Source organism: Rhinopithecus roxellana, chromosome 17 (assembly GCF_007565055.1).
Source record: "Rhinopithecus roxellana isolate Shanxi Qingling chromosome 17, ASM756505v1, whole genome shotgun sequence".
NCBI classification, from domain to species: Eukaryota; Metazoa; Chordata; class Mammalia; order Primates; family Cercopithecidae; genus Rhinopithecus; species Rhinopithecus roxellana.
This window is the reverse complement of record NC_044565.1, coordinates 2,729,733-2,753,081: the sequence shown is the minus strand read 5'-3', so window position 1 is coordinate 2,753,081 and position 23,349 is coordinate 2,729,733. Positions and strand designations below refer to the sequence as shown.

Genomic DNA, 23,349 nt, shown 5'->3' with positions numbered 1-23,349 from the left:
GGTACTAATGTAACCATATTTTGAAAGTACTTAGATATTAGAAGTTAAATGAACAGGGGCTATAGACCAGATCTGGGCAGTCCCTCATACAATGTACAATTTTTTGATCACAGAATGGGAAACAAAAGAGCAAAAACACATTTAAAAAGTGGGAAGGGCTTATTTTTTATTTTATTTTATTTTGTTTTTTCAGAAATGCTGAGCTCCCAGGTTCAGCTCCAACAAGCACTAGGAGCCCTGCAACATGGACAGATGGAAGCAGTCTGCTGGGATTTGACTCTTCCTTCTGCCTCTTTGAACTATGTGACCTTGGAAAACTTATTAACCTCTCTGTGCCTCAGTTTCCTCAGAGGAAAGTTGAGAAGGCAGTGGTTCCTTCCTCACTGCCTAGTGGGGGATTAGAGTTGCTCTGTCCCTAATATTTTGCACAGGGCCTGATAGGCTGAGCCCTCACTGAATGTTGGCTCCCTTTGCCCTATATGGCCCTAGGGCTTCCACCCATGTTATTTCATTTAATCTTCACAGAAACTCTGTGAAATAGAAAAACAAACAAACAAACAAAAACAAGAAAAACTGTTCAGAGGCAAACCCAGTAAGAGTAATAGGAAGCAGTACATGCTAACTTTACTATAAATAAATACACAAAGAAATACTTCCAAAAACTCAAGAACACCAGAACTCCCATTCTCTGGGATTCATCTGTGGGAAGGAAACCCTTCAGGGAGTGCAGTGGATGGGGTTGAGGAGCTCCACTGCCTGTCTGGGGAAAGCTGTAGGGTTAGCTGGCCCCGGGGCAAAGTTATAAAGCCACAGCTTACTAGCGTGTGACCCCAGGCAGTTGTTCACCCCTCCGAGCCTCAGTTTCCTCAGTGGGCTTTGCAAGGTTGTTGTGGAAATTAAACAAATTACAAGGGCCAAGCATCTGGCGAGTCTTTGGCAAAGAGAAAATTCTCTATAGATGGAGGTGGCTGTGACAGCTATAATCATTACACAGTTGGCTGTGTGTTGGCCATTAGACTGGGCTCAAAGGGTGGCATTTCATTAGCATCCAGGTCAAGTACAGTCACTAACTTCTGTTCTTGAGAGTCCTCCATAAAACATACATCGTTAGGTGTCAGACTTTGCTTTTGCCTTTCTTCCCCCTCTCCCCAGTGCAACAGAGTCCTCAGGTCACTGGTGATAAAAAACCACCTCAGAATTTCTCACTTCCTTCAAAGGAGAGTGAGTCAGTAAAGTCTCTAAAGACAGCTTTCTTCAGGAACAAGCTCCCAAGTTCAGGGGTGTGACAGCACTTCTTCAGAAAACAGCATTTGGGGTCTTCTTAGGGCCCAGCTGACCCAAACCTGAAGTTTAACTACATGGCTTGGGGAGATGGAGAAGCTCGGGGAGGGAACTCCAGCATGAAGACCTATGGGCACAACCTGCAGGATGTCACAGGAGAGCTTTTCACAGAGCTGCCATCACGGTGGGCAGGCTGTGTTCTTAAACCTTCTCTTCCCATGTCTCTAGGCCAATGCGCCATGAAATTAAAATCCACTGTGGCAAAGTGGCATGCTCTGCTAGATTTTTACACACTACAACGCCTCCATCCAGTCATATTTCTTTCTCATCTTTTTTGTCTAAGAGCCCTCCTTGATGTTAGCACAAGGGACCTCCATGCTCCTACTTCTGCTGGTCTCCGTTTCACCAGGCGCCTCCCTCCGACTTCCAATTGGCCGCCACCTTTGTCGCTCTCCCTCAAAGCAATATTGTGTGTGAGAACAGTCAGAAGGTGAGTTCTCACTTTCGTGTCCCTCCATATCCTGCCAACTCCTGGATTTCCAGACCTCAAACATCAGAGACCCAGTGTCCCTGGACTCCCTCGACTCCCCAGGCTGCTCCTGGCCATCACACACTCTGTGAAATGGTGACCCTCAATTCCCAAGTTCACCTTTTTCCCACAGGCACTGCTCATAGGCCTAGGATTCAGCTGTGTGATTGAAGTAGAGAAAATGAAGCCAGGGGACATTCCTTATCTTCCCCAATATTGGGGCCTCCAAGATGCTGGGCCTACTGGGATTTGGCAGTGAATTCCATCTGCCTATTCTTGGCGCAACAGACCTTCTCACTGGTTTCCACTGCCCACACATTTAACACGTGCTAGACAAAGACGGGCCAGAAGCAGGGGCAGTGGCACCCAGGGCTTCCTCCCACCCTCCCTCAGGCCACTTGTGTGAGGCCACATGAGACTTCTCTAAAGCTAGACACACCAGCAGATGGGTGCTGGGGGAGAGGAAGACACACAGGTGTCACAGCCAACTAGCACCTCTGGTCCTCCCACTCTTCCCCTCCCCTCCAGGCCTCCACCTCCAGTAGTAACAGAAAAACACTGCAGAAACCCAACAGTCAAAGAATGAGAAGTGTTGTCTTGCAACTTCTGGTTCTACCCCAAGTCCGGTTTGTCCTTCATGATCTGGGTTTAGTTGAGGGAAAAGGGGCTTCACACAGGACTACTGGTTGATGTTGTGGCAGTTTGTTTATCTGAGCTTGTATAATGTAATGCACATTTGAGGAGGTGGTAGGGATATTCCCATAATTTCCTAGAAGATGAATGCCAAAGCTAAAGCTAAATCAAGGTGAATGTAGTATATATAAAGAATAGTCCCATTAACAACTGAGAGGAAAATGCTGGTCCCAGGGAGCATACTGGAACAAGCACTAATGGATAAAATGCAGAAATAATGCTTTAATAATACATGCGATCATGTTTTTATTAACAAAGAAAGTCTTGTTTCAAAACAAATACATCCTTGAGAGGAGTCGGAAATTAATCCCCAATAGGCAGAAATCTGCATTATTATATATTCTAATCATAATTACAACCTGCTCTTAATGTGAACATTCTAAATTATTAGTCACTTTATTAAGAACCAGAAAGAGGACTTCCTGCTGCATAATGAGAAGTACTCACAAGCTTCGAGAATGAGAAAAGCAAGAGACAATTCTGCACAGAGCTGAAAAGTGGTGGATGTAATTTGTTTAATAAAAGTGCCTCCTTTCTCCTTTTTTGTTTAGGAATTGGTACACGCTTAGGGGTTCAGACAGCACCCAGCTTCAGAACTGCACTTTCTAGGGCAAGATAAAAATGTGTATCACGGAAATATAACGATTTACCATTGTAACAGTTACATCCCACTGCAGAAACCACTAGAGACTGCTTAACATTTTTATTTCAAACATGGTTTTCCCTAGTCTTCAGGTGACAAACGGAGACAGATGCCAGAAGGCTTTTTTCCATTTGTTCCTAATAAAAATGGCTAAATTCTGAGTTCACTGTCATCTGGGGTGACATTAAGACTGTGCTTTAGGCTGGGGACGGTGGCTTACGCCTATAATCCCAGCACTTTGGGAGGCCAAGGTGGGCAGATCACGAGGTCAGGAGATTGGGACCATCCTGGCTAACGTGGTGAAACCCCGTCTCTACTAAAATACAAAAAATTAGCCAGGCATGGTGGCAGGTGCCTGTAGTCCCCAGGGTAGGGAGCAGAGATAGTACCACTGCACTCCAGCCTGGGCGACAGAGCGAGACTCCGTCTCAAAAAAAAAAAAAAAAAAAAAAAAAGACTGTGCTTTAACAGACTGATCCTTCTCTTCCTTCTTATGCATTCTTCTTTTGAAAGGCTCCAAAGGCAACATCTGGGTCTGGTCACTGAAGACAGATGGGCTCCTTCTACTTCTTCTCCTATCCCCTGGAGGCCTCTGCCAGAGGGTAACATGCTATTGGAATGTAATGACATGCTGGTGAAATTTTACTGGCTAGTGTTATTGTGTTATAGTGTTAAGGATGTTAGTATCCTTATCTTTAGGACCCGTTCTGTATCTGTACAGACCTCCTCATTACAGATGGATTTCTCTATTTCAAAACATTCCTGGGCTTTCTAAAGGCTGTCACTGAACTAATTCTTAACAATTTTTCTTCCATTACTTTCTTTATACTTCCAAGTCCTCTGTGTCTGACATTGAACCTGAAGCCAATTTCTGAAAATTATCACTTGTGCTACTGTGGTTATGAACCAATACAAGGTTCAGAGTTGATTTGGATTTATTTTGTACTGTGCCATCATCAAATCCTTGATATTTTCTCCTGGTGTGAAGAACTCATACACTCAGACTTAACCTGTTTCATTTTCCTCTTTTTCTTCCCTTTAAGGAACAAGGTCGAAATGTCTACTTTGGTTATAAGAACTAAGGTTTTCATAAGGTAGTGATTAGCGGTAATGAAAAGCTTTTATTAAACATTAACAATGAGCCAGATGCAAAGGTAAGAGCTTTGGAGCATTGTCTCATTTAATCCTTCCAACAGCCCCATGAGATAAATATCATGCTCTCTACATTTTATAAATGAGGAAGAAACTGAAGCTGAGAGAGGGTAACTCACTCACAGTCACACAGCTGGTAGAGGTAAAGCCAGGGTCTGAACCTGGTGACCTGACTCCAGAGCCCCCATCCTCAGTCCACACTAAGCTCCACTGTGCCCTCAGCAAGCGTGCTGTGCAGCCCGAGCCTCAACCACTGTGTTTCTAAGGTGAAGCTAATTGTGCAGTGATTCTTTGACTTCCCCCTCCCTTTTCAAACTTAATCAAATCTCTGAATGTTTAGAAGTTTTTCACCTGGAGTCCATATAGTCCATCCTCATGTCCCAGGAAGGGCAATATCTGTGGTCAGTATGTAGGGGCCCAGAGGGAGGAGCCAGGGCCACACCACCCCTGAGTCTGAAGCCAGTACAAGTCTACATACAGTGAATGAGAAGGCCCAAGACACACGCACCTTCAATCAGGGTGTCTCGAGTGCTGTTTCATACCCCAGACATGCTTCAGCCTGATCAACAAATCTGAAGAAATAACCCACCAACAGAAGAAGGGTAGTTTACATGAATTTCTTAAAGGAATGAGGCTGATGCTGAGTGTACCAAGATAGTCCAGGGAAGTAGACACTCTGTGGGCTCCAGGGTCTGAAGTAGGTCACAGGGGACACTCAGATCTCCAGCCAGGCCTGAGGGCACGAGCTGTCCTGATAGTGTGACCTGCTGCAACCTCCTAATTATAACTGAATTCTATCTGAAGATATGCTTGTAGAACAGATGGGGCATGTACTGATGACTTGGTGGTTGGATTTTATTTCTGATGAATAAACTGGCATTCAGATTTAAATATTACTCATTTTTGAGTTCAATTAAGATAAGTCAGTTTCTCTGAGCCTTATATACTGTGGGTGGGCAATAAATTAACAATTTCGAGTCTGCAAATGAGGGGACCCAATCCTGTGCTTTCATGACCCATAGCCCCTGATGCTCCTGGTTGCTCTCCTTGCTCCTCCTCCATGTCCCAGGAAGCAAAGTGGAACTCAGTCAGAATCAGGAAGGCTAATGTGGTCATGGTCATTTCAGAGTGTGGTCACTGTGTGGAGACCAGTCTCTGGGGAGGTGTTCCCATGGGGCCCCTGCTTCCCATCCCATGAGAAACCTGTACTCTTGGCACACTTACTGTGGAGCCCTGTGTTAGGAGGCTCACCCAAAGGTGCAAGGTCCCAAGAGCTGGTCTTTAGAAGGAAGGAAGAAGCTGGGCTCAGTCTGAGCCTAAAGCACTCACTCCAGTTCAGCTCTCATCAGAGCTCCTAGGGCGGCTCCCACACATTCCTGCAGGTACAGTCATATGGCACTGAATCACATGCACTTTGCTCTTTTGGAACTGCCCAGTTAGGGAGGACGGAGGATGGTCAGGCTGGGAGTTTGTGTTGGATTCAGGCACATTCCTAGGTTCCTGGCCATAACACCTGGCCTGATCCCACCGAGAAGTCCCCATCTCTACCCCGTGAGATGGTGCCCCAGATGCAAGCTGTGGTGTGACCAAACCCAGCCCTCCCAGGGCCAGCAGCAACCCAGTGTGATGAAAAATCCCATAAAGCTACCAACTCAGTGAATGACTGGCCTTTCTCTTTTAACACTTTCTTCCCACAGAGTCAGGACATGATGATAAACAAAATGATGGTTGTTGAAGTTAAACAATAATTTCAATGATAAGCTGTCATGGATCTCACTTGGTGTTCAGTGTTTTATTTTATTTTGCTACTTTGGTCTACTGAAGCCAAAATGAATATTTAAGTTTCTCAGCCTCAGCATTACTGTCATTTGGGGCTAGATAATTCTTGGTTACAGGGGAGTGGTCTGTGCCCTGTAGCATGGTTAGCAGCATCCCTGGCCTCCACCCACTGTGCACCAGGGGCACTACCCCTCTCAGTGTGACGACCAAAAATGTCTCCAAACATTGCCAAACATCCAAACATTGCAAAATTGCCCCTGGTTGAGAACCACTGCTTTAGAAGGTTGACCCAGTTTCTTGCTAATTTGATGATTAGGTTTAAGTAAGTCTGGTACTTAAAATTCCTCAGGCAGGACCCCTGTTAAGACACCCTCACTTTATCTGTGTGCACACCCTCCCATTTAGGAATGAGATCATGGCCGGGCAGAGGGCCACTTCTGAGGGGCAGGCGTTTTGCCAACTGGCTCCTGTCAAGTGCTGTGTGTGATTGTCAGGTTGTGTTAAGTGAGCTGTTCCTCACTGGTTTAGCGTCAGGCTTTGTGGGTGTCATATGGTCAGTGTTCCTAGTAAGTTGGGAGTTGATTTACTACAAGCTTCAAGTCTCTGTAAGTCATTTGGGGTTCTAAATTCAACATATGGACTGCCTTTCCCTGCAGAGCTGTGTCTCCAGGGACCCGTAGACCCCTGAGTCACTCAATTACAAATATTCAACAGGAGCCAACTGACCTCGGTGAGTGTGTGCCAGGGACAGAGAAGCCATGTGGTGCAGACACGAGTTGCAGGCATGGAAAAAATCCTCCTTCTTGGTCTTTACCTGTCCAATCGACAGAAGAAAAATCACCATTGAGGATATTGTGAGAGAGCCTAACTTAGTAGCAAGACAGATGGCAAACATCCAAATTTTCAGTACAACATTGAGCATGGACATGGTGCAGAACCTTCTGTAGGCTGGCCTCTGTGACCTGCAAAAACTGCTCGTTAGATGAATAAATATCATACATGTAGAGAAGTCCCATTTCCATGCTTATATTAATTTATACTAATGGAGGTCACAGACAACGCAGGCACAGATCAAGAGAGGCTGTTCTGATTGGGTCATTTACTGCCTGAAGAATTCAAAATACCAGAACAAACCACTTGAATCTAATCCTCAACATAACCAGCCCACCTTCCCTCCTTCCTTCCCTTGCAGTCAGGAGCTTCCATTTGTTTCCAAAGTGTTTCTCAAACATGTTATGTCTCAAGAATTGGCACCGGGTAGCTGCCATGTTTCATAATGTGAGGAATTAACATAACCATGGAGATAGGATTCACAGTGATGAGGATGTCATTTATGCATCTGACAAATAGCTTTTCTGCATCTACTGTGTGCAAGATGGTCTTTCAATCACTCTAATGAAGGGAGTCTTTTTTTCTTTGCTTTGTGTTTTAGTTGGAGGGAAGCGAGGACGTATTAATATAACTAGAGTAAAATAAGAATGAAGAAGGCACAGAGAACAGAAAGATACTGAATCACAAAACCAGTAATTACCGTCATTTAGGAGGAGCTGAAGGTCTCAGATTCTTATCTGACCAGAGAGGAGAGTTAAATGTGGCCCATAAAACTTTTCTTTGTTCCTTCTTGACTTTCTTTGTTTCAAAAACCACATGGGTTTAATATTTAAACTTTTAGCATTTTGTATGTGTGTGTGTTCAAGGAAATAACTCAAATAGAAAGTTACACTCAATGTATCTGCTTCTCATTTGTATTAAACTCACACCCTGATGTGCCCTCTCAGTTAAATAGTTACCTGTTTCCCTGTAGCTCTGTGGTTTCTGCAGGGCCTGGAGATCCACATGTAAAATCCCTCCTGTAACAAACACAGTGCTTTGTGCACTGGTGGAAAAACAGCGCTGCTGAAAGCCTCTACCCATGTATAATTTAGCAACATCACCTGGGGCTGCAGGCACGGTTTGGAGGACAATGACATGGGTGCCTCGGGATCCACACCTAACTGGGGCATCACATGACAATCAAGGGAAAGGATAATGTCTGCTTTGCTACCTGAATCAATATCTCTCTGCGCTGGTGTCACAATTACAACTGAAAGGGTGTGGCAGATGCATGCAACTCTCAGGGAACAGCCTGCAGAACATCTTGGCAGGGGGAGGACAAGAGCTGGCCAGACACTCCTGGAAGTTCTGGAAGGAGACGCTGAAGCTCTACCTATCCCACTGTAAAGGATAACACCAGGATATCCTGGTTAATACGGTTTAACCTCCTAATCATGCACTGACTATCCCCCACCATTGCATGGGAGGCAGAGAAGAATAAAACACTGTGCACATGTGTCCAAATAGAATCAAGGGCACTTTTTAATTTTTTTTTTTTTAACTCAATGTGTAGAGTAAGTTTTTCACTGGTCTGATCAAAAGAAAACCAGGGACAGACAACTAACTGGCTGTGCAATGTAGACCCCTGCCTGAAGAAGGGACTTCAGGTGGGAAACTTTTGTAGAAAGTCCTGTGCAAAGCAGGCTATGACTGCGCCCCTCAACGAGTATGAGGAAACAGGAAAAAAAAAAAAAAAGTTCAAGTGAAGAGGAAAGGACCCTTGAAGGCCTGCCAGCCAGCTCCTAAGTGATCTTCCTGATAAGTCAATATCTGGGTGCTGCTGCAGGACACTGGAGCAGGCTCAGTGTAACCTCACCCCTGCTGGCAAGAGGCTCCCTGGCCCCGCCTCCAGACCTGCCCCAGGCAGGAAGAAGAGCACCCAGGTCTTGGGGCATGCTGACGGAAAGGCAGCCTTCCTAGAATAGGAAAGCAACTGACTGAGACGCCTCTGTCCCCTTTAATTAGAGTTTATTGGTAGGAAATCAGAGTCTGAAGCCAACTGGGGACTTCACAGTGATCCTCATGCCCAGATGGGCTGACCCAGGAGCAGCGTAGGCTCTACACACCATTCTGCTGTCAAGTGGTCAAAATGAACACATCAGAAGGTCCAATTCCGGCTCGGCCTCCAAGTGCAGAGACAGCATTAACTTCGAGAGTATTGCGGGCAACCATTATAACCCTCTAATTGCCTATGCAATGCACAAGATTTTAAAAGATATGTATTGCACAAACAATATTGTGAAACAACAGAAATCAACCCTCTCATCTTAAAAAAAAACCTTAATACGAGGTTCCAGGAGAGGATTTAAAAAATGATATGGCTGTTCTTTGCTCCAGGCAATAAACCTGCTACTGAAAACCTGTGTGTAAATACAGCCTTATGCCAACTAAGTCCTTCTTAAAAATGCACCAGAAAACAGGCTCTGTTTTAAGCACTTAATTGTATTTGCTCATTAAGTCTTCAGAAGTCCTGGAAGTAGATTTTATGAAGATCTTCATTTTGCAGGTAGGAAATTGCAACACAGAAATGTTCAGTAACTTGGACAAGATTGCAGAACTGAGTTGGAAAAGGGTGCCCAGGCCTCTGGGCCCACGTCCCTAACCACGGGCTACACTGCCTCCCAATGGACTGAGAGTGAGTTAGTTCCCTGGCAAAGCCTGCCCCTCCCAAGCATGCTGTTTATAAAGATAAATATGGTCACACATGGTCACATTTAATATCAAAAACATCCCATACTTAAATCTTCAAATGAAAAGATATGCCTATTTCCTGATAGAGCATCACACGGCTAAAACACAGAGCTGAAAGCATAAAGAATTACCTTCCCCATATCCATTCGCCTTTCTTTTCTTGAAAACCCTCAAATAGATTTGGGCAGCAATATAGCCAATTAAAAAAATACTTTCCTGCTGAGGATCTACAAAAAATGTCAACTAACATCATACTTAAAGGTAAAGGGCTGAGTGCTTTCCCCCTAAGTTCAAGAAGATGATGAGGATGTCTGTTATCAGCACTTCTTTTCAACACCAAAATGGAGATTCTAGCCAGGGCAATAAGGCAAGAAAAGGAAATTAAAGGCAGAGATTAAAAATGAATAAGTAGGCCAGGCACGGTGGCTTAAACCTGTAAACCCAGCACTTTGGGAGGCCGAGGAACTCAGAGGGCTGAGGTGGGAGGATTGCTTGAGCCTGGGTATACTGAGCCATGATCATGCCATTGCACTCTAGCCTGGGCGACACCGTGAGACCCTGTCTCAAAAAAAAACTCCAAAACTAACAAAAAGGAGTAAGTAAAACTGACTCCACTCAAAAAGACACGATTGTCTATGTAGAAAAATCTTAAGGAATATTTATTTATTTTTTTGTTTGTTTATTTTTGAGACAGGGTCTCACTCCTGTCACCCAGACTTGACCTCAGTGGCACGATCATGGCTCACTGCAGCCTTGACCTCCTAGGCTCAAGCAATCCTCCCAACCTCAGCCTCCCAAGTAGCTGGGACTACAGGTGCACAACACCGTGCATGGCTAACTGTTCTGAATTTTCAGTAGAGACAGGGTCTTGCTGTGTTGCTGGAGCTGGTCTCAAACTCCTGGGCTCAAGTGATCTGCCAGCCTTGGCCTCCCAAAGTTGCTGGGATTACAGGTGTGAGCCACTGTGTCCAGACTAAGAAATATATAATAAAGCTGTTAGAGAAATAGGAGCACAGGAGAACCAAGGTGACATCATTTTAAAATTGACTCCATCTTAAAACTAGCGAGGTACATTACTTGCCAGTCACGAACCATGGTCATAAGATGTTTACAGTTGAGAAAACAGCTTAAATGTACCTGAAAAAACATAATCTTACAATAATGGAAAGTCCAGATGTCCCAATACCCATAACAATATATTATTTTAAGATAATTATATTTATGCTTTGATGTATTTATTCACTAAAAAAAGCAAGGGGCCAAGTGCGGTGACTCACGCCTGTAATCCCAGCCCTTTGGGAGGCTGAGGCGGGCGGATCATGAGGTCAGGAGTTCGAGACCAAACTGGCCAATATGGTGAAACACTGTCTCTACCAAAAATACAAAAATTAGCTGGGCGTGGTGGCGCGTGCCTATAGTCCCAGCTACCCGGGAGGCTGAGGCAGAAGAAACGCTTGAATCCGGGAGGTGGAGGTTGCAGTGAGCCAAGATCATGCCACTGCAATCTAGCCTGGGTGACCAAGTGAGACTCCGTCTCAAAAAAATAAATAAATAAATAAATACATACATACATACATACATACATACATACATACATATAAAAATAAAAGAATAATTTTCTTTAAATCAACAGAATAATAAATTTTGCCATGCTGTCAGCCCACCCACACATAGACAGAGCTTAGCTTAACCTTTACAAAGGTAAGACCCCTATATAAGAAGGTTTTAAAACAAAGATGGCACAGGCATGGTGGCTCACACCTGTAATCCCAGCACTTTAGAGGCTAAGGTGGGTGGATCACTTGAGCCCGGGAGTTCGAGACCAGTCTGGGCAACATGGTGAAACCCCATTTCTACAAAAAATACAAAAATTAGCTGGGCGTGGTGGTGGGTGCCTGTAGTCTCAGCTACTTGGGAGGCTGAAGTGAAGTATCACCTGAGCCTGGGAGGGTCAAGGTGCAGTGAGCCATGATTGTATCACTGCACTCCAGCCTGGGCAACAGAGGGAGACCTTATCTCAAAAAGACAAAAAGAAAAACCAAACAACAACGACAAAAAACAAAGACAGCACATTCCTCCTCTTGCTTTCTGAGGATGCCCTACTCTGTAACTGAGTAGTTTTCAATAAATGACCTCTTCTCACTGCACTGTGACTTGCCTTGAATTCCTTCCTGCACATGATCCAAGAACCCCCTTTTAGGATTTGGATCAAGACCCATCTTCTGGCAACAAAGCTACTGGAACTACTGAGTTAAAGAAAGGCACAAAGTATAAGATTGATATACAAAGATCAATTGTATTTCTGTATTCTAGCAATGAACTGGAACTCAAAATAAAAATGCCATTTACAATAGCATCAAAATCTGAAATCCTTAAGAATACTTTTTTTTTTTTGAGATGGAGTCTCGCTTTGTTGCCCAGGCTTGAGTGCAGTGGCACGATCTTGGCTCACTGCAAGCTCCACCTCCTGGGTTCATGCCATTCTCCTGCCTCAGCCTCCCAAGTAGCTGGGACTACAGGCGCCCGCCACCACGCCCGGCTGATTTTTTGTATTTTTAGTAGAGACGGGGTTTCACCGTGTTAGCCAGGATGGTCTCAATCTCCTGACTTCGTGATCCGCCTGCCTCGGCCTCCCAAAGTGCTGGGATTACAGGCGTGAGCCACCGCGCCTGACCAAGAATACATTTTATAAAATGCAAGATCTATACATGAAAACTAAAAAAACCTCGCAGAATGAAAATTTAGAAGACGACTTAAAAAAAGGAGAACTATACATTGTGTTCACAGGTCAGAGAACTCGGTATCGCTAAGATGTCGCTTCTCCCTATATTGATCTATAGATGCAACCCAATGCCAATCAAAATGAATGCCAGCAGACTTTATTTTGTGTGTGTATGGTAAAACAATACAAGCTAATTAGAAAATTTGTAAGAGAATACAGAGGACCTAGAAGAGTCAAAACCATTTTGAGAAAAGAAGCGTTGGAGGATTCACACTGCCTGATTTTAAGGCTTACTATAAAGCTATAGTAAACACAACAGTATGGTATTGGGGTAAGGATAGAAACATAAGTTAATAGAACAAAGTAGAGAGTTCAGAAATAGAGCCACATATGTATGGTTTACCGATTTTCCACAAAGGTACCACGGTAATTGAATGAGGGAAAAACAATCTTTTCAACAAATGGCACTAAAACAATTGAACATCCACATGAAAAAACAAAGAAATAAATGAACCTTATCCTTTACTTCATACCATATACAAAAGCTAGCCCAAAGTGAATCACAGACCTAAATGTAAACACTAAATCTACAACGTTTCTAGATGAAAACATAACAGAAAGTCTTAGTGACCTTGGTTTAGATATTGTGAGGTAAGACACAAATTTTGAATTGTTCCAAAATTTAAATACACTGTTAAGAAAATGAAAAGGCAGGTAATGGATTAGGCAAAAATATATGCAATCTCATATAATAAAGGATTTCTGTCCAGAACTTATAAAGACATCTACAGCTCAGTAGTAGGAAAACAAAATCCAGTTTAACAGATGGGCAAAACATCTGAACAAACACTTCACCAAACAAGATAAAATGAATGGCAAATAAACACATGAAGAAGATCTGAGAAATGCAGATTAAGACCACGATGAGAAGGTACTACCCACCCACTGAAATGGCTAAAATGAGTAAGACTTGCAAAACCGAGTATTGGTGAGGATGCAGAGAAACTAACATCATTGCTGGTGGGAGTGTAAAATGTTACAGCCACTTTAGAAACAGCGGGGCAATTTCTAATAAAGTCAAACCTATACCTACAGAAGAACCCAGCCATTCCACCCCTCGGTATTTACACAAGATAAATGAAAACACATGTCCACATAAAGTCGCATATAAAATTGTTCACAGAAGCTTTATTCATAATAGCCAATATGGGAATCAGTGCATATACCTACCACCTGCTTAATGGGTAAACAAATTGTATACATCTACACAAAGGAATACCACTTCACAATAAAGAGGAACAAACCTATGCCATTCCATTCCTATTAAATTATAGAAAAGGCAAATTTACAATGAAAGAAAGATAAGTAGTTTCCAGGAGTTGGGGATGGGGGAAGGGATTGACTGCAAAGTTGCACAAAGGAACTTCGTGGGTGACAGAAATGTCCTATATCCAGATACTAGTGGTGGTTATATGACAAGTGCATGTCAAAACTGGCTAATTGTGAACTTAAAATTGGTTAATTTTAATTCATGTAAATTATATCTAACAATTATAAATTTTTATATTATATAATTTTTATACATAAAAACAGAGTTTTTTTTTTTTTTTTTTTTTTTTTTTTTTTTTTAAGAAGCTCATTTCCCCATACTCCCTAGCCACTAAGGTTAGACATGTAACCTCCCTTGCCAATGAGAACAGGCAGTTGTCTACTGGGAAGCTCCTCTGTAAAAGCTACTGCTTTCCTGATAACAAGATACCGCCTTTTTCTCTTTGTGCTTTCTGCACCTACCTGCTTGGAACTCAGCCACCTTGTGACCTTGAGAACAGTTTTAAAGGCTGTACTATGGAGGTATATTGGTTCCTAGGGCTGCTGTAACTCCTTACCACAATCCTGGTGGCTAAAAACAGAAATGTATTTTCTCGCAGTTCTGGAGGCTAGAAGTCTGAAATCAAGGTGTAAGCAGTTCCGTGCCCACTTCTGAAGGCTCTTTCTTTCCTCTTCTGGCTTCTGGTGGCTGCCAGCAGTCTCTGACATTCCTTGGCTTGCAGCTGCTTCACTCCCATCGCTGCCTCCACCAGCAGAAGGCCTTCTTCCCTGAGTCTCTGCTCTTCTTCTTATAAGGACAGCTGTCATATTGGGTTAAAGACCCCCCTAGTCCAATGTGACCTCGTCTTAATTTGATTCCATCTGCAAATTTCCCTGTTTCCAACAGGGTCACATTCACAGGTACTGGGGGTTAGGACTTGAACATCTCTTTTTCAAGGACAGAATTCAATCTACAACCTGGGGACAGAGAGGACAGACAGTAAGAGCCCCGGCCCTACTTGGTCATGGAGCCGCAGCGTGAGTTCTGGGCTGCCTGCCTCTGTCTTCTCATTAGGGGAGAACAGTAAGCCCCTATTTAGTTAAACCACTGCAGTCAAGCACTTTAGCTGATACACTCTGCCTCCCCTAATTGTTAAAGGAGATCACAGTCGCTCCTTGACCTGTTCAACAAGAGGCCAGGGTGCCCAGCACTAGCAAAACACTGGGCCCGAGGTGGCAGTTCACCGAGTGAGTGAGTGCTCAGATTGTCCTTGCACGTTCTCTTGGCCCAGCCACCCACCTTCCACCATCGCAGTCTAGGACTGTCCCTCCTCGGTCTGCTGAGCCTTCTGTGACCTTGGCCTTCTCCCCCGCACAGCATTTTAAGGCCCCTGTGGTGGCTTCACCAGCTGCGACAGCTTCAATTTCCCTGTCTGGCCCATGCCTTCCTCCAGCCCTGTGTTCTGTGCCTGCTCTGCCCTCCAGTCACGCGGAGGGGCTCAATGTCTCTCTTGACAATTATCATCTGTCCTGCTCCATACCCAGGACCATGTAAGGCTCAGCACCATGCTCTGCATCTCACTGTTAATTCCCATGGGGCCCCTTCTCCCACACATCCCCACACCCATCCGGACTCACAGATGGCCCCTTCCTCATGCCAGCCTTCCAGCCCAGTACCTCTTCCACGGGCTACAGATATCTCCCTGCACATTCCATTTTTTGATTAAAACAGGATAAGCAGAAACCTGAGGGAGTGCACAATCCTCTGCAGAATGCATCAGGCCTTTTCAGCGCCATGATTTCTGCTTCCACCTTCTGAGTTCTTCAGGCTCCTGTCCACGGCAGAGTTTAAAACATTCCTCCCTTTGTACCTAGCCCCAGATCCATTTGTATGTCCTTAGAATTATTTGACTGTGCTTACTCCTAAATCTCCCCTCTCCCCTCTCATCTCCCTGTGCATAGAGGTGGCATCACCAGGAAAGAGTCCAGTGCTGATCAATAACTGCACTCCCGCCTGGCAGATAGAAGGACGTCTCGGAGCCTGGATGTCAGCTTTTGTGACACACATCAGGTGCTGCCCCTCTTACGTAACGACCATCAGATACGGAGTTCAGCAACAGATAGGGAGTATGCAGCTATATTAAAATATTTTTATAGGCAAATAGAGGTCAACACAATGATTGCTTCCCCACTTTCTGCTCTTTGGGGTGAGCCCTGAACTGCTTAGCCAGTAACCACCTTGCAGAGTCACAGGAAATGTCGCAAGCCAGATCTTCCCAGGCCACAGAGTCTTTTTTCTTCCTCCTCCTCCTTCCTTTTCTTCTCTTTCCTTTCTGTAGTAAGTGTCGCCTGTGGCCTGGGCTTCCAGAATGGTCACCTCCAGCACAGTGGTACCTGCCCTCGCCTCCCTCTGCTGCAGGCCCCTAGCAGCCCTCCCTGCCTCCTGGTTGGCCCTGGCTGGGAGGTCTGGGGGCCCCTGGGGGTCCTGCCCACACCTCTCTGTGACTGCACTGGCTGATGTGGCAGAACACAAGGTTGCCTTCCTCGGGGTCCCCAGAAGCCTCTCCAGATGCCATTGCTTGCCTTGGGGGTATCCTGACAGATGGAATCCCGCCCCCGCCTGGGCCAGGTCAGGAGGGGACCATTCCTTATCTGCTCAGCCTCATCTCTACCTTCCCGTCTCTCTTCCTGTTTGACGTTCTTTCTTGTGTGTGCCTTTGTGTGTGTATGTGTGTGTGTGTGTGTGTGTGTGTGTGTGGAGGGGTCTTTATATATTTGTCTGCCTTCCTGTATTTTTCTTTTTCTTTTTTTTGAGATGGAGTTTCACTCTGTCGCCTAGGCTGGAGTGCAGTGGAATGCTCTCGGCTCACCGCAACCTCTGCCTCCTGGTTTCAAGCGATTCTCCAGCCTCGGCCTCCCAAGTAGCTGGGATTACAGGTGCCTACCAACAAGCCTGGCTAATTTTTGTGTTTTTTCAGTAGAGATAGGGTTTCACCATGTTGGCCAGTGTTGGTCAGGCTGGTCTTTAACTCCTAACCTCAGGTGATCCACTCGCCTCGGCCTCCCAAAGTGCTGGGATTACAGGCATGAGCCACCACGCTCGGCCTTCCTATATTTTTCTTTCTGTATTACGTCTTTACAATTTTTTCTATTCTGTACTTTTTCCTCTCTTTCTAGTCTAGATGAGTTCTGTCTGCCTTTTTTTCTGTGCTTACATAAGCACCTTTTACTCTTCTATATTTTTAACTTTTCTGTGTTTTTCTGCCTTTCTGTATTCTTTGGTCCTTCCAAGTTTTCTCTTTTTTCTTTTTTACATTCCCCAGAAACAGATCTCGTTTTTATTTTTATTCCTGTATTTCTATCTCTTTTTCCTTGTGTTGTTCTTCCTATCTTGTTTCCTGGGTTAATTCAAGTGTCTCAACTTCCACTCCTCTCTCATGTATTTGCACTCCAAATGATGCCTCCCTTTCATCTTTAGATATCTTCTCTACTAAACTTGGTTTCCTCTGCTTGACTTTGGGAAGAGGGTCCTCCCCTCTCCACCCACAGCCTCTCTTCCTGAGCTCTGAAATGCTCTCTTTCTGTACTGAGGGGCAGGTGTGGCGGTCCTCAAGGAGAGTCTCCCAGACAGCAAGGGGACTGGGCCCAGCAGCCAGCAGCTCACTGGTGGATTCTGAGATGAGAATGTGGGATTCTTGGCACCTTTGCCCTAAACTTTGAACCTGAGCTAGAATTCCAAGACAGCAGGGTAAACAAATCTCCCTCAACATTCTGCTACATATGAGAAAAAGGAAACACAGGAGAAAGGATACAGAGGGCACCCTGATGTTCACAGTTTCCAGCTTGTTTCCTATGGAGAAAGAGAAATGCCCAGACAGGACTGTATCCTGGATTCAGGGGCCAGCTGCAGGGTTCTTGTCCGGTCTCCGAGACCCAGTGAAATGCTGAGCCTGGGTCAGAGTTTAAGTACAAGGTGTTTTCCTGCATTGGCCCACTCCTCTACCCTTCGCCCCTGCCACCCTTGCCTGTCCAGCCTCCTCTGCACCAGAATCTCCCTTTGCTCAGAATGTGGCAGGTGGCAGTTCTGCAGGGTGGAGCAGGTGAAACAGTCCCTGTCTAGGGAGGCGTGCCCCTGAGGTGCAAGGCTGGAATTCACAACACATATTCCTAGAAAAACACAATGCCAAAATGATCGATGGCATTGATAATACTATGAATGGGTCCAGCAACCAGGACATACTGAGCACATTCCATGTTCCAAGCACTGCACTGAAATGCTGTATAAGAAAGAGATTCTGCTTTTATAGAGGAGTCTCAGAAGAGCTGTACAATATCTGTCTCTAGGTCACACACTGGAACCCAGATAAATATGGCTCCAAAGAATACGATCTGTCTGGCCCTCCTGGTCCCCAGGCCCCAACACAGCTGGTTCAGCACAGCTGCATGAGAGCCCACATCATTGTTCACAAAGGGGGCTCCTACCAGACTGTCTTGTTCACAGCAGCAAAAATATCATCTTTCTCAATGGTGCTTGGTGCAGGGGAGGGTCTCAGTAAATGTACATTCAAAGATACACACATGCACATGCACATGTGCGCGCACACACACACACGGCTCCCCTCTATCCTGAACCGTATCCAGAGCACACGCCACTCTCTTGCTTCAGATATTTGTACATGCAATTCTCTCCACCAGAATACCCTCCACCACCTAACCACCTCCTCCTGGTTTCAAGAACGTAAGACACCTCATCAGGAAGTCCCCCACCAGCTCTCCATCCCCTGAGTGATTCAGGCATCCTCCTCCCACCAAGCTGGCATGTCCACCACAGAAACTTTTGCCATGCTGCCATGTGAGCGCTGCTCTGACCGGGGCAGGACTGCGACCACCCCAGCATCCAGCACAGCACAGGGAACCTGGTCAGGCAATGACCACATGAAGGAAGCCACTCCCACAGACGGGTGGTGAGAGTAGAGATGGATGCACCAGACGGGAGCAGAAAAGAAAGTGGATTCAGCCAGGCACGGTGGCTCACGCCTGTAATCCCAGCACTTTGGAAGGCCAAGGCGGGTGGATCACTTAAAGTCAGGAGTTCGTGACCAGCCTGGCCAACAGGGTGAAACTCCATCTCTACTAAAAATATAAAATTAGCTGGGCATGGTAGCATGTGCCTGTAATCCCAGTTACTCAGGAGGCTGAGGCAGGAGAATCACTTGAACCGGGGAGGTGGTAGCTGCAGTGAGTCAAGATTGTGCCACTGCACTCCAGCCTGGGTGATAGGGAGATTCCGTCTCAAAAGAAAAAAAAGAAAGAAAAGAAAAAGAAAATGAATTCGGAGTAGATTCAGAGGGCAGAGAAATACAGCAAATTCAGCAGAGAGGGTCAGCCACTCACTGCACTGCACTCACGGGGCCTGCCAGGATCTCTGCAGCCTCTTCTTTTACCCACACTGTCTTCCAAGCTCTGGTCTGGAGTCTGGCAATATAAGCAGACCCCCAAAGTCCATGCCTAGTGAAGACTCAATCATTTTTGTCACACACTAGAGTTCCAGGAGTGGGAAACTGTATGTGTTTAATCTGACCTGTTTCTGAAACTTTTCCCTGCTGAGGCTTAACTGAAATTGTCAGAACATGAAATCAATAGGGCCTTGGCAAAGGGCTTCTATAATTGAATATATTACTTTCCAATTTCTCCTCCTTCTTCCCTTAGTCCGGTTTTCATTACCGAGCCTTTCGGAATAGAAAATGATTGTTGGATGATCCATAGCACGCATTTGAACTCTACTCTCCTGAAATTGATCTTGGTAATTTCCAACAACAGATGTGTAAATAAATGTTTGATACTTTCTCCCTTTCTTAACAGTTTCCTCATTTTGCAAGTTCCTCCTTAACTGTCCTGGTGTTTGGAGGAATAGAAAGGGGAAAACCAGGAGGCCTTAAATAGATTTTACAGGCACCAAAGCATGCATTTGGAGTACGGTCAGCTAGAAAGATCTTGTTTCAATAATATGATCTTCACGTTCAGCTGAAGACTATGTTATGGAACCTGACTGCCCTTAGTGACTGCTTAAAGCTGACATAAGGCAGAAAAATGTACATTTAATATGGGAAAGAAATTAGGCCTCAAGATCTTTGTTTCCTTAGTCTCTGCAGCAGCTCAGCTGGTGCTGAGCCCATGAGGCAGCTGCAGGAGGCATTCTAAGGGCTGCGAGTGGGAGGTGATGGGTATAGTATGCAGAAAACCCACCCCATGAGGGGTTTGGGGCAAATCCAGTGAAGAAGCGACCGGCAGGGGAAGCGCTAGCCCCACTGCAATTTGGGGCTCCTTGGGCCCCTGTGTCTCCAACTCTACTACGGCATCTCTCTTCCCAGCTTGGACTCTTCCCTCAGCTCGCTCCCCATCACAACATCCCAAGTCCCACTAACACCTCCCCAGGTGCTACCTGGGTAGCACCTCCTCCTCTCTGCTACCACCCAAGCTCAGGCTGCACCCTCACTCTTCTGGGCCCTTGGTTCCTATGGCCTTAAAATGGTCACTCTCTCAGCACTGACTGCAGAAGCCTTGCCCTAGAACTCCCACGTGATCAGGCCATGACCCCTGCAGGGAAGGTAGAAATGGAAGGTCCACAGCCCCACAAGACTGTGGGCCCGTCCGCCACCCAGTCACCCTGTCCGCCAGCCTCTCTAGCCTGTGACCCAATGGGATACTGACACCTGCTTGACGCTCAGGCTGAACTTGCCAGTTGCTCACTGACATCCCTATGCCTTGTCTCAAAGGTCAGTCCCACTCTCTGCCTGGGGATGATAAGACAGGGCACGCTCTGCCATTTGTCATTCCAGACTCAGTTCCAGTCTCACGGCCATCCCAGCCCCTATGCACCAAGCCCACCCCCCAGTACGTGCCTCTTCCTTCTCCGCTGCTCCCTCCTCCATCCCCTCTCCCTGCACTTCCCCTGCCACCCTCCCCTCCCAGACAGAGTTCCTCAGGGACAGGAATTGTGTCTAAGTCATTCTCACACCCCAGAACTGGTAAGCAGCATTTTTTTAAAAAGACCTAGTCAGCAAAAATAAAAATGTTTACAGGTCATTTTGTTCCTTAATTTTTTATTTAGCTTTACATTTGAAGTTTCAACTAAGCATTTTTATGTATTTTACTATAACTAAGGGACTTATATTTTTGGCTAAGCCTTTAAGAATACTAAAACCCGCCCACTTTTTAGAACTTCAAGAAAACTTATGAATGTCTTTGCAAGCTGCAGAGAGAGAGGTTTGAGATACTTGCCAGTAAGGAGTGAAACAATATCAGGAATTCAACAACAACAATAATAACAACAACAATAACTAAACCAGAACCAGACTATCTAACTGCCCAAGGTGCTGGCAAGCAGGGGAAGGAGGGGCAGGAATCTGAGCGGGTCGCCGAGAGCTGCCACATGGGATTCTAGGTCAGTAAGTGGCCATGGGTCTCCACCGCCAAGCCACTAAGCTGGCAAGCAGGCAGGCTGGAGTGAGCACTGCCCCCAGAGAAGGTGAAGGCGTTGATAGGGATGGATCTGACACCCCTCTCTCCTTTCTCTGCACTTCCTTCTCTGCTGTGTCCTAAACATGCATGTCACCTGCATACTTGGTTCTAAATGCCTCCTCCCAATAAAGGCCGCTGCTCCCCACTTGGCCTCTAGTAGCAGAAATGTCTCCACCCTGCTGTGCTGCTGGAGGCAGGAAGCTGGCTGCCACTGCTGAGCTTGTGTAGAAATGGTGAGGGCGTATGGTTTGACAACTTTATGGGGTCCCTTTTCTCAGTTCTGCAGTAAGATTGCTGATTATGTGGCAAGACAATGGGCTCTGAACGGCTCCTCGCTATGGCAGGAACTCAACAAATGTCTGTGATCCCAGCTCACCATGAGGGCCTGCCCTCTGGCCTTGTGCAGACAGGGCAAAATAGAATAACAGGCTCATTTCTGCACACCCGAATAGCAACATCTCCAGTAATGTCTCACCCCAGGGCAAGTCTGCTCCCTAATCAGGGGGAACTTCGAGAAACAGTAGTACGGTGTTCAGTCACTTACACCAAGTCAAACTCACTAGCAATTGGTGAAGGGTAAGCTAGAAAATGTCACTTCAATTGTATGCTCTTCAGTCATGAGCCCAGAGCTTGTCACATGTCCCCATTGATTTGCCTGTTTCTGAAACTCAGCTCTGTCTTGTCCCCTTATCTTGCTGGCTGATTTGCCCAACTTCCATGACTGGCCCTACCTCACCACCTTGCTGGGCCCCTGCTTCCTGGGGTCCATCCTCCTCAGTGAATAGAATTTCCAGCCTCTCCAGGGCCCATCTGCCTGTGTTCAGGGCCAGCCCTCCATTGCTAGCCTCTTGCCAGGCTTCTGTGACCCTGGCCACTGGTATAGATCACCCCTACCATCTGTCAGTCACCCTGCTATCTGGATTCCATACTGCTGGCTGGCCTGGGCACCCACTGCCATTTTTCTATGTGACACTGAAAAGTGCCTAGCACGGGGCCTGGCCCAGGATAGATACATGGTGAGTGTGAGCTGTTGTCATTAGCCATTGCTTCTTCCCCGAGTAGGTGTATCAAGATTCAGCAGCTGAAGCCTGTTCTGAATTTCTAAATTTCCATTTTCACATGAAAAAACAAAGAACCTGTAATGCAAACAATCTGTCTGACTGCTTTGAGGACCTGTCTAAGTTATAATTGTAAATGTTTTAACTGAAGTAGAAAACACAGTCAGATGTGTAGCACACATAAGTCTTAGGTTTAAAGCTCCAGGATTCCTTACATGTGCATATGCCCATGGAATCACCCAGATCAAGATACAGGACATTTCCTATATCCTCTCTGAACTCCCCCACCAGGCAGTACCACCCTCTCCCCTCAGACTGTGAACACCAGATCACCATCAACTGGTCTGGGGTCAGGCACAGTGGCTCATACCTGTAATCCCAGCACTTTGGGAGGCCAAGGAGGAAGGACTGCTTGAGGTCAGGAGTTTGAGACCAGCCTGGGCAACACAGTGAGATCCTAACTCAAACAAAAAAATTTTAAAAATTAGCCAGGCATGGTGGCACATGCCCGTAGTCCTAGCTATTCCGGAGGCTGGCACAGGAGGATTGCTTGAGCTCAGGAAGTTAAGGTTGAAGTGATCTATGATCGTACCACTACACTCCAGCTTGGGCAACAGAGTAAGATCCCGTCTCTAAAACAATACAAAACAAAACTAATTTCACCCCACCTTGAATGGCACACAAATGGAATTATACAGTATTAACTATTCTGTGGCAGGCTTCTTTCACTAAATGTAATTTCTAAAATTCACATAAGTTGTTGCATGTGGCAATAGTTTATTCAGTTTTACTGCCGAGCAGTATTCCAATGTATGACATATATCACAGTTATTTATCTATTCTCACGTTGAACGTTTGGCTTCCTGTTTCTGGTTTTTGGATATTATTAATAAAGCTGTTATGAGCATTCCTGCACAAGTCTTTTTGTGAGAATATATTTTAATTTCTCGTGGCCAAATATCTAGGAAGGGAATTACTGGGTCATAGTATAGGTGTACTTTTAACCTTATAAGAAACTGCCACTCTGTCTTCCAGAGCGGTGATTGCCATTTTAGATTTCAGATAGCCATTATCAGAGCTTTGGTTGCTTTGCAGCATA

The 23,349-nt window shown here is 45.6% G+C and overlaps 1 protein-coding gene across 1 annotated transcript in view; it reads right to left on the bottom strand.

The window, feature by feature from the left end:
- ACOXL (acyl-CoA oxidase like) overlaps positions 1–23,349 on the bottom strand; it is a 371,685-nt gene that overhangs the window by 79,559 nt on the left and 268,777 nt on the right. Inside the window, 1 exon segment of the mRNA XM_030921547.1 lies at positions 6,804–6,891. Coding sequence (XP_030777407.1) covers positions 6,804–6,891 — 88 coding nt within the window.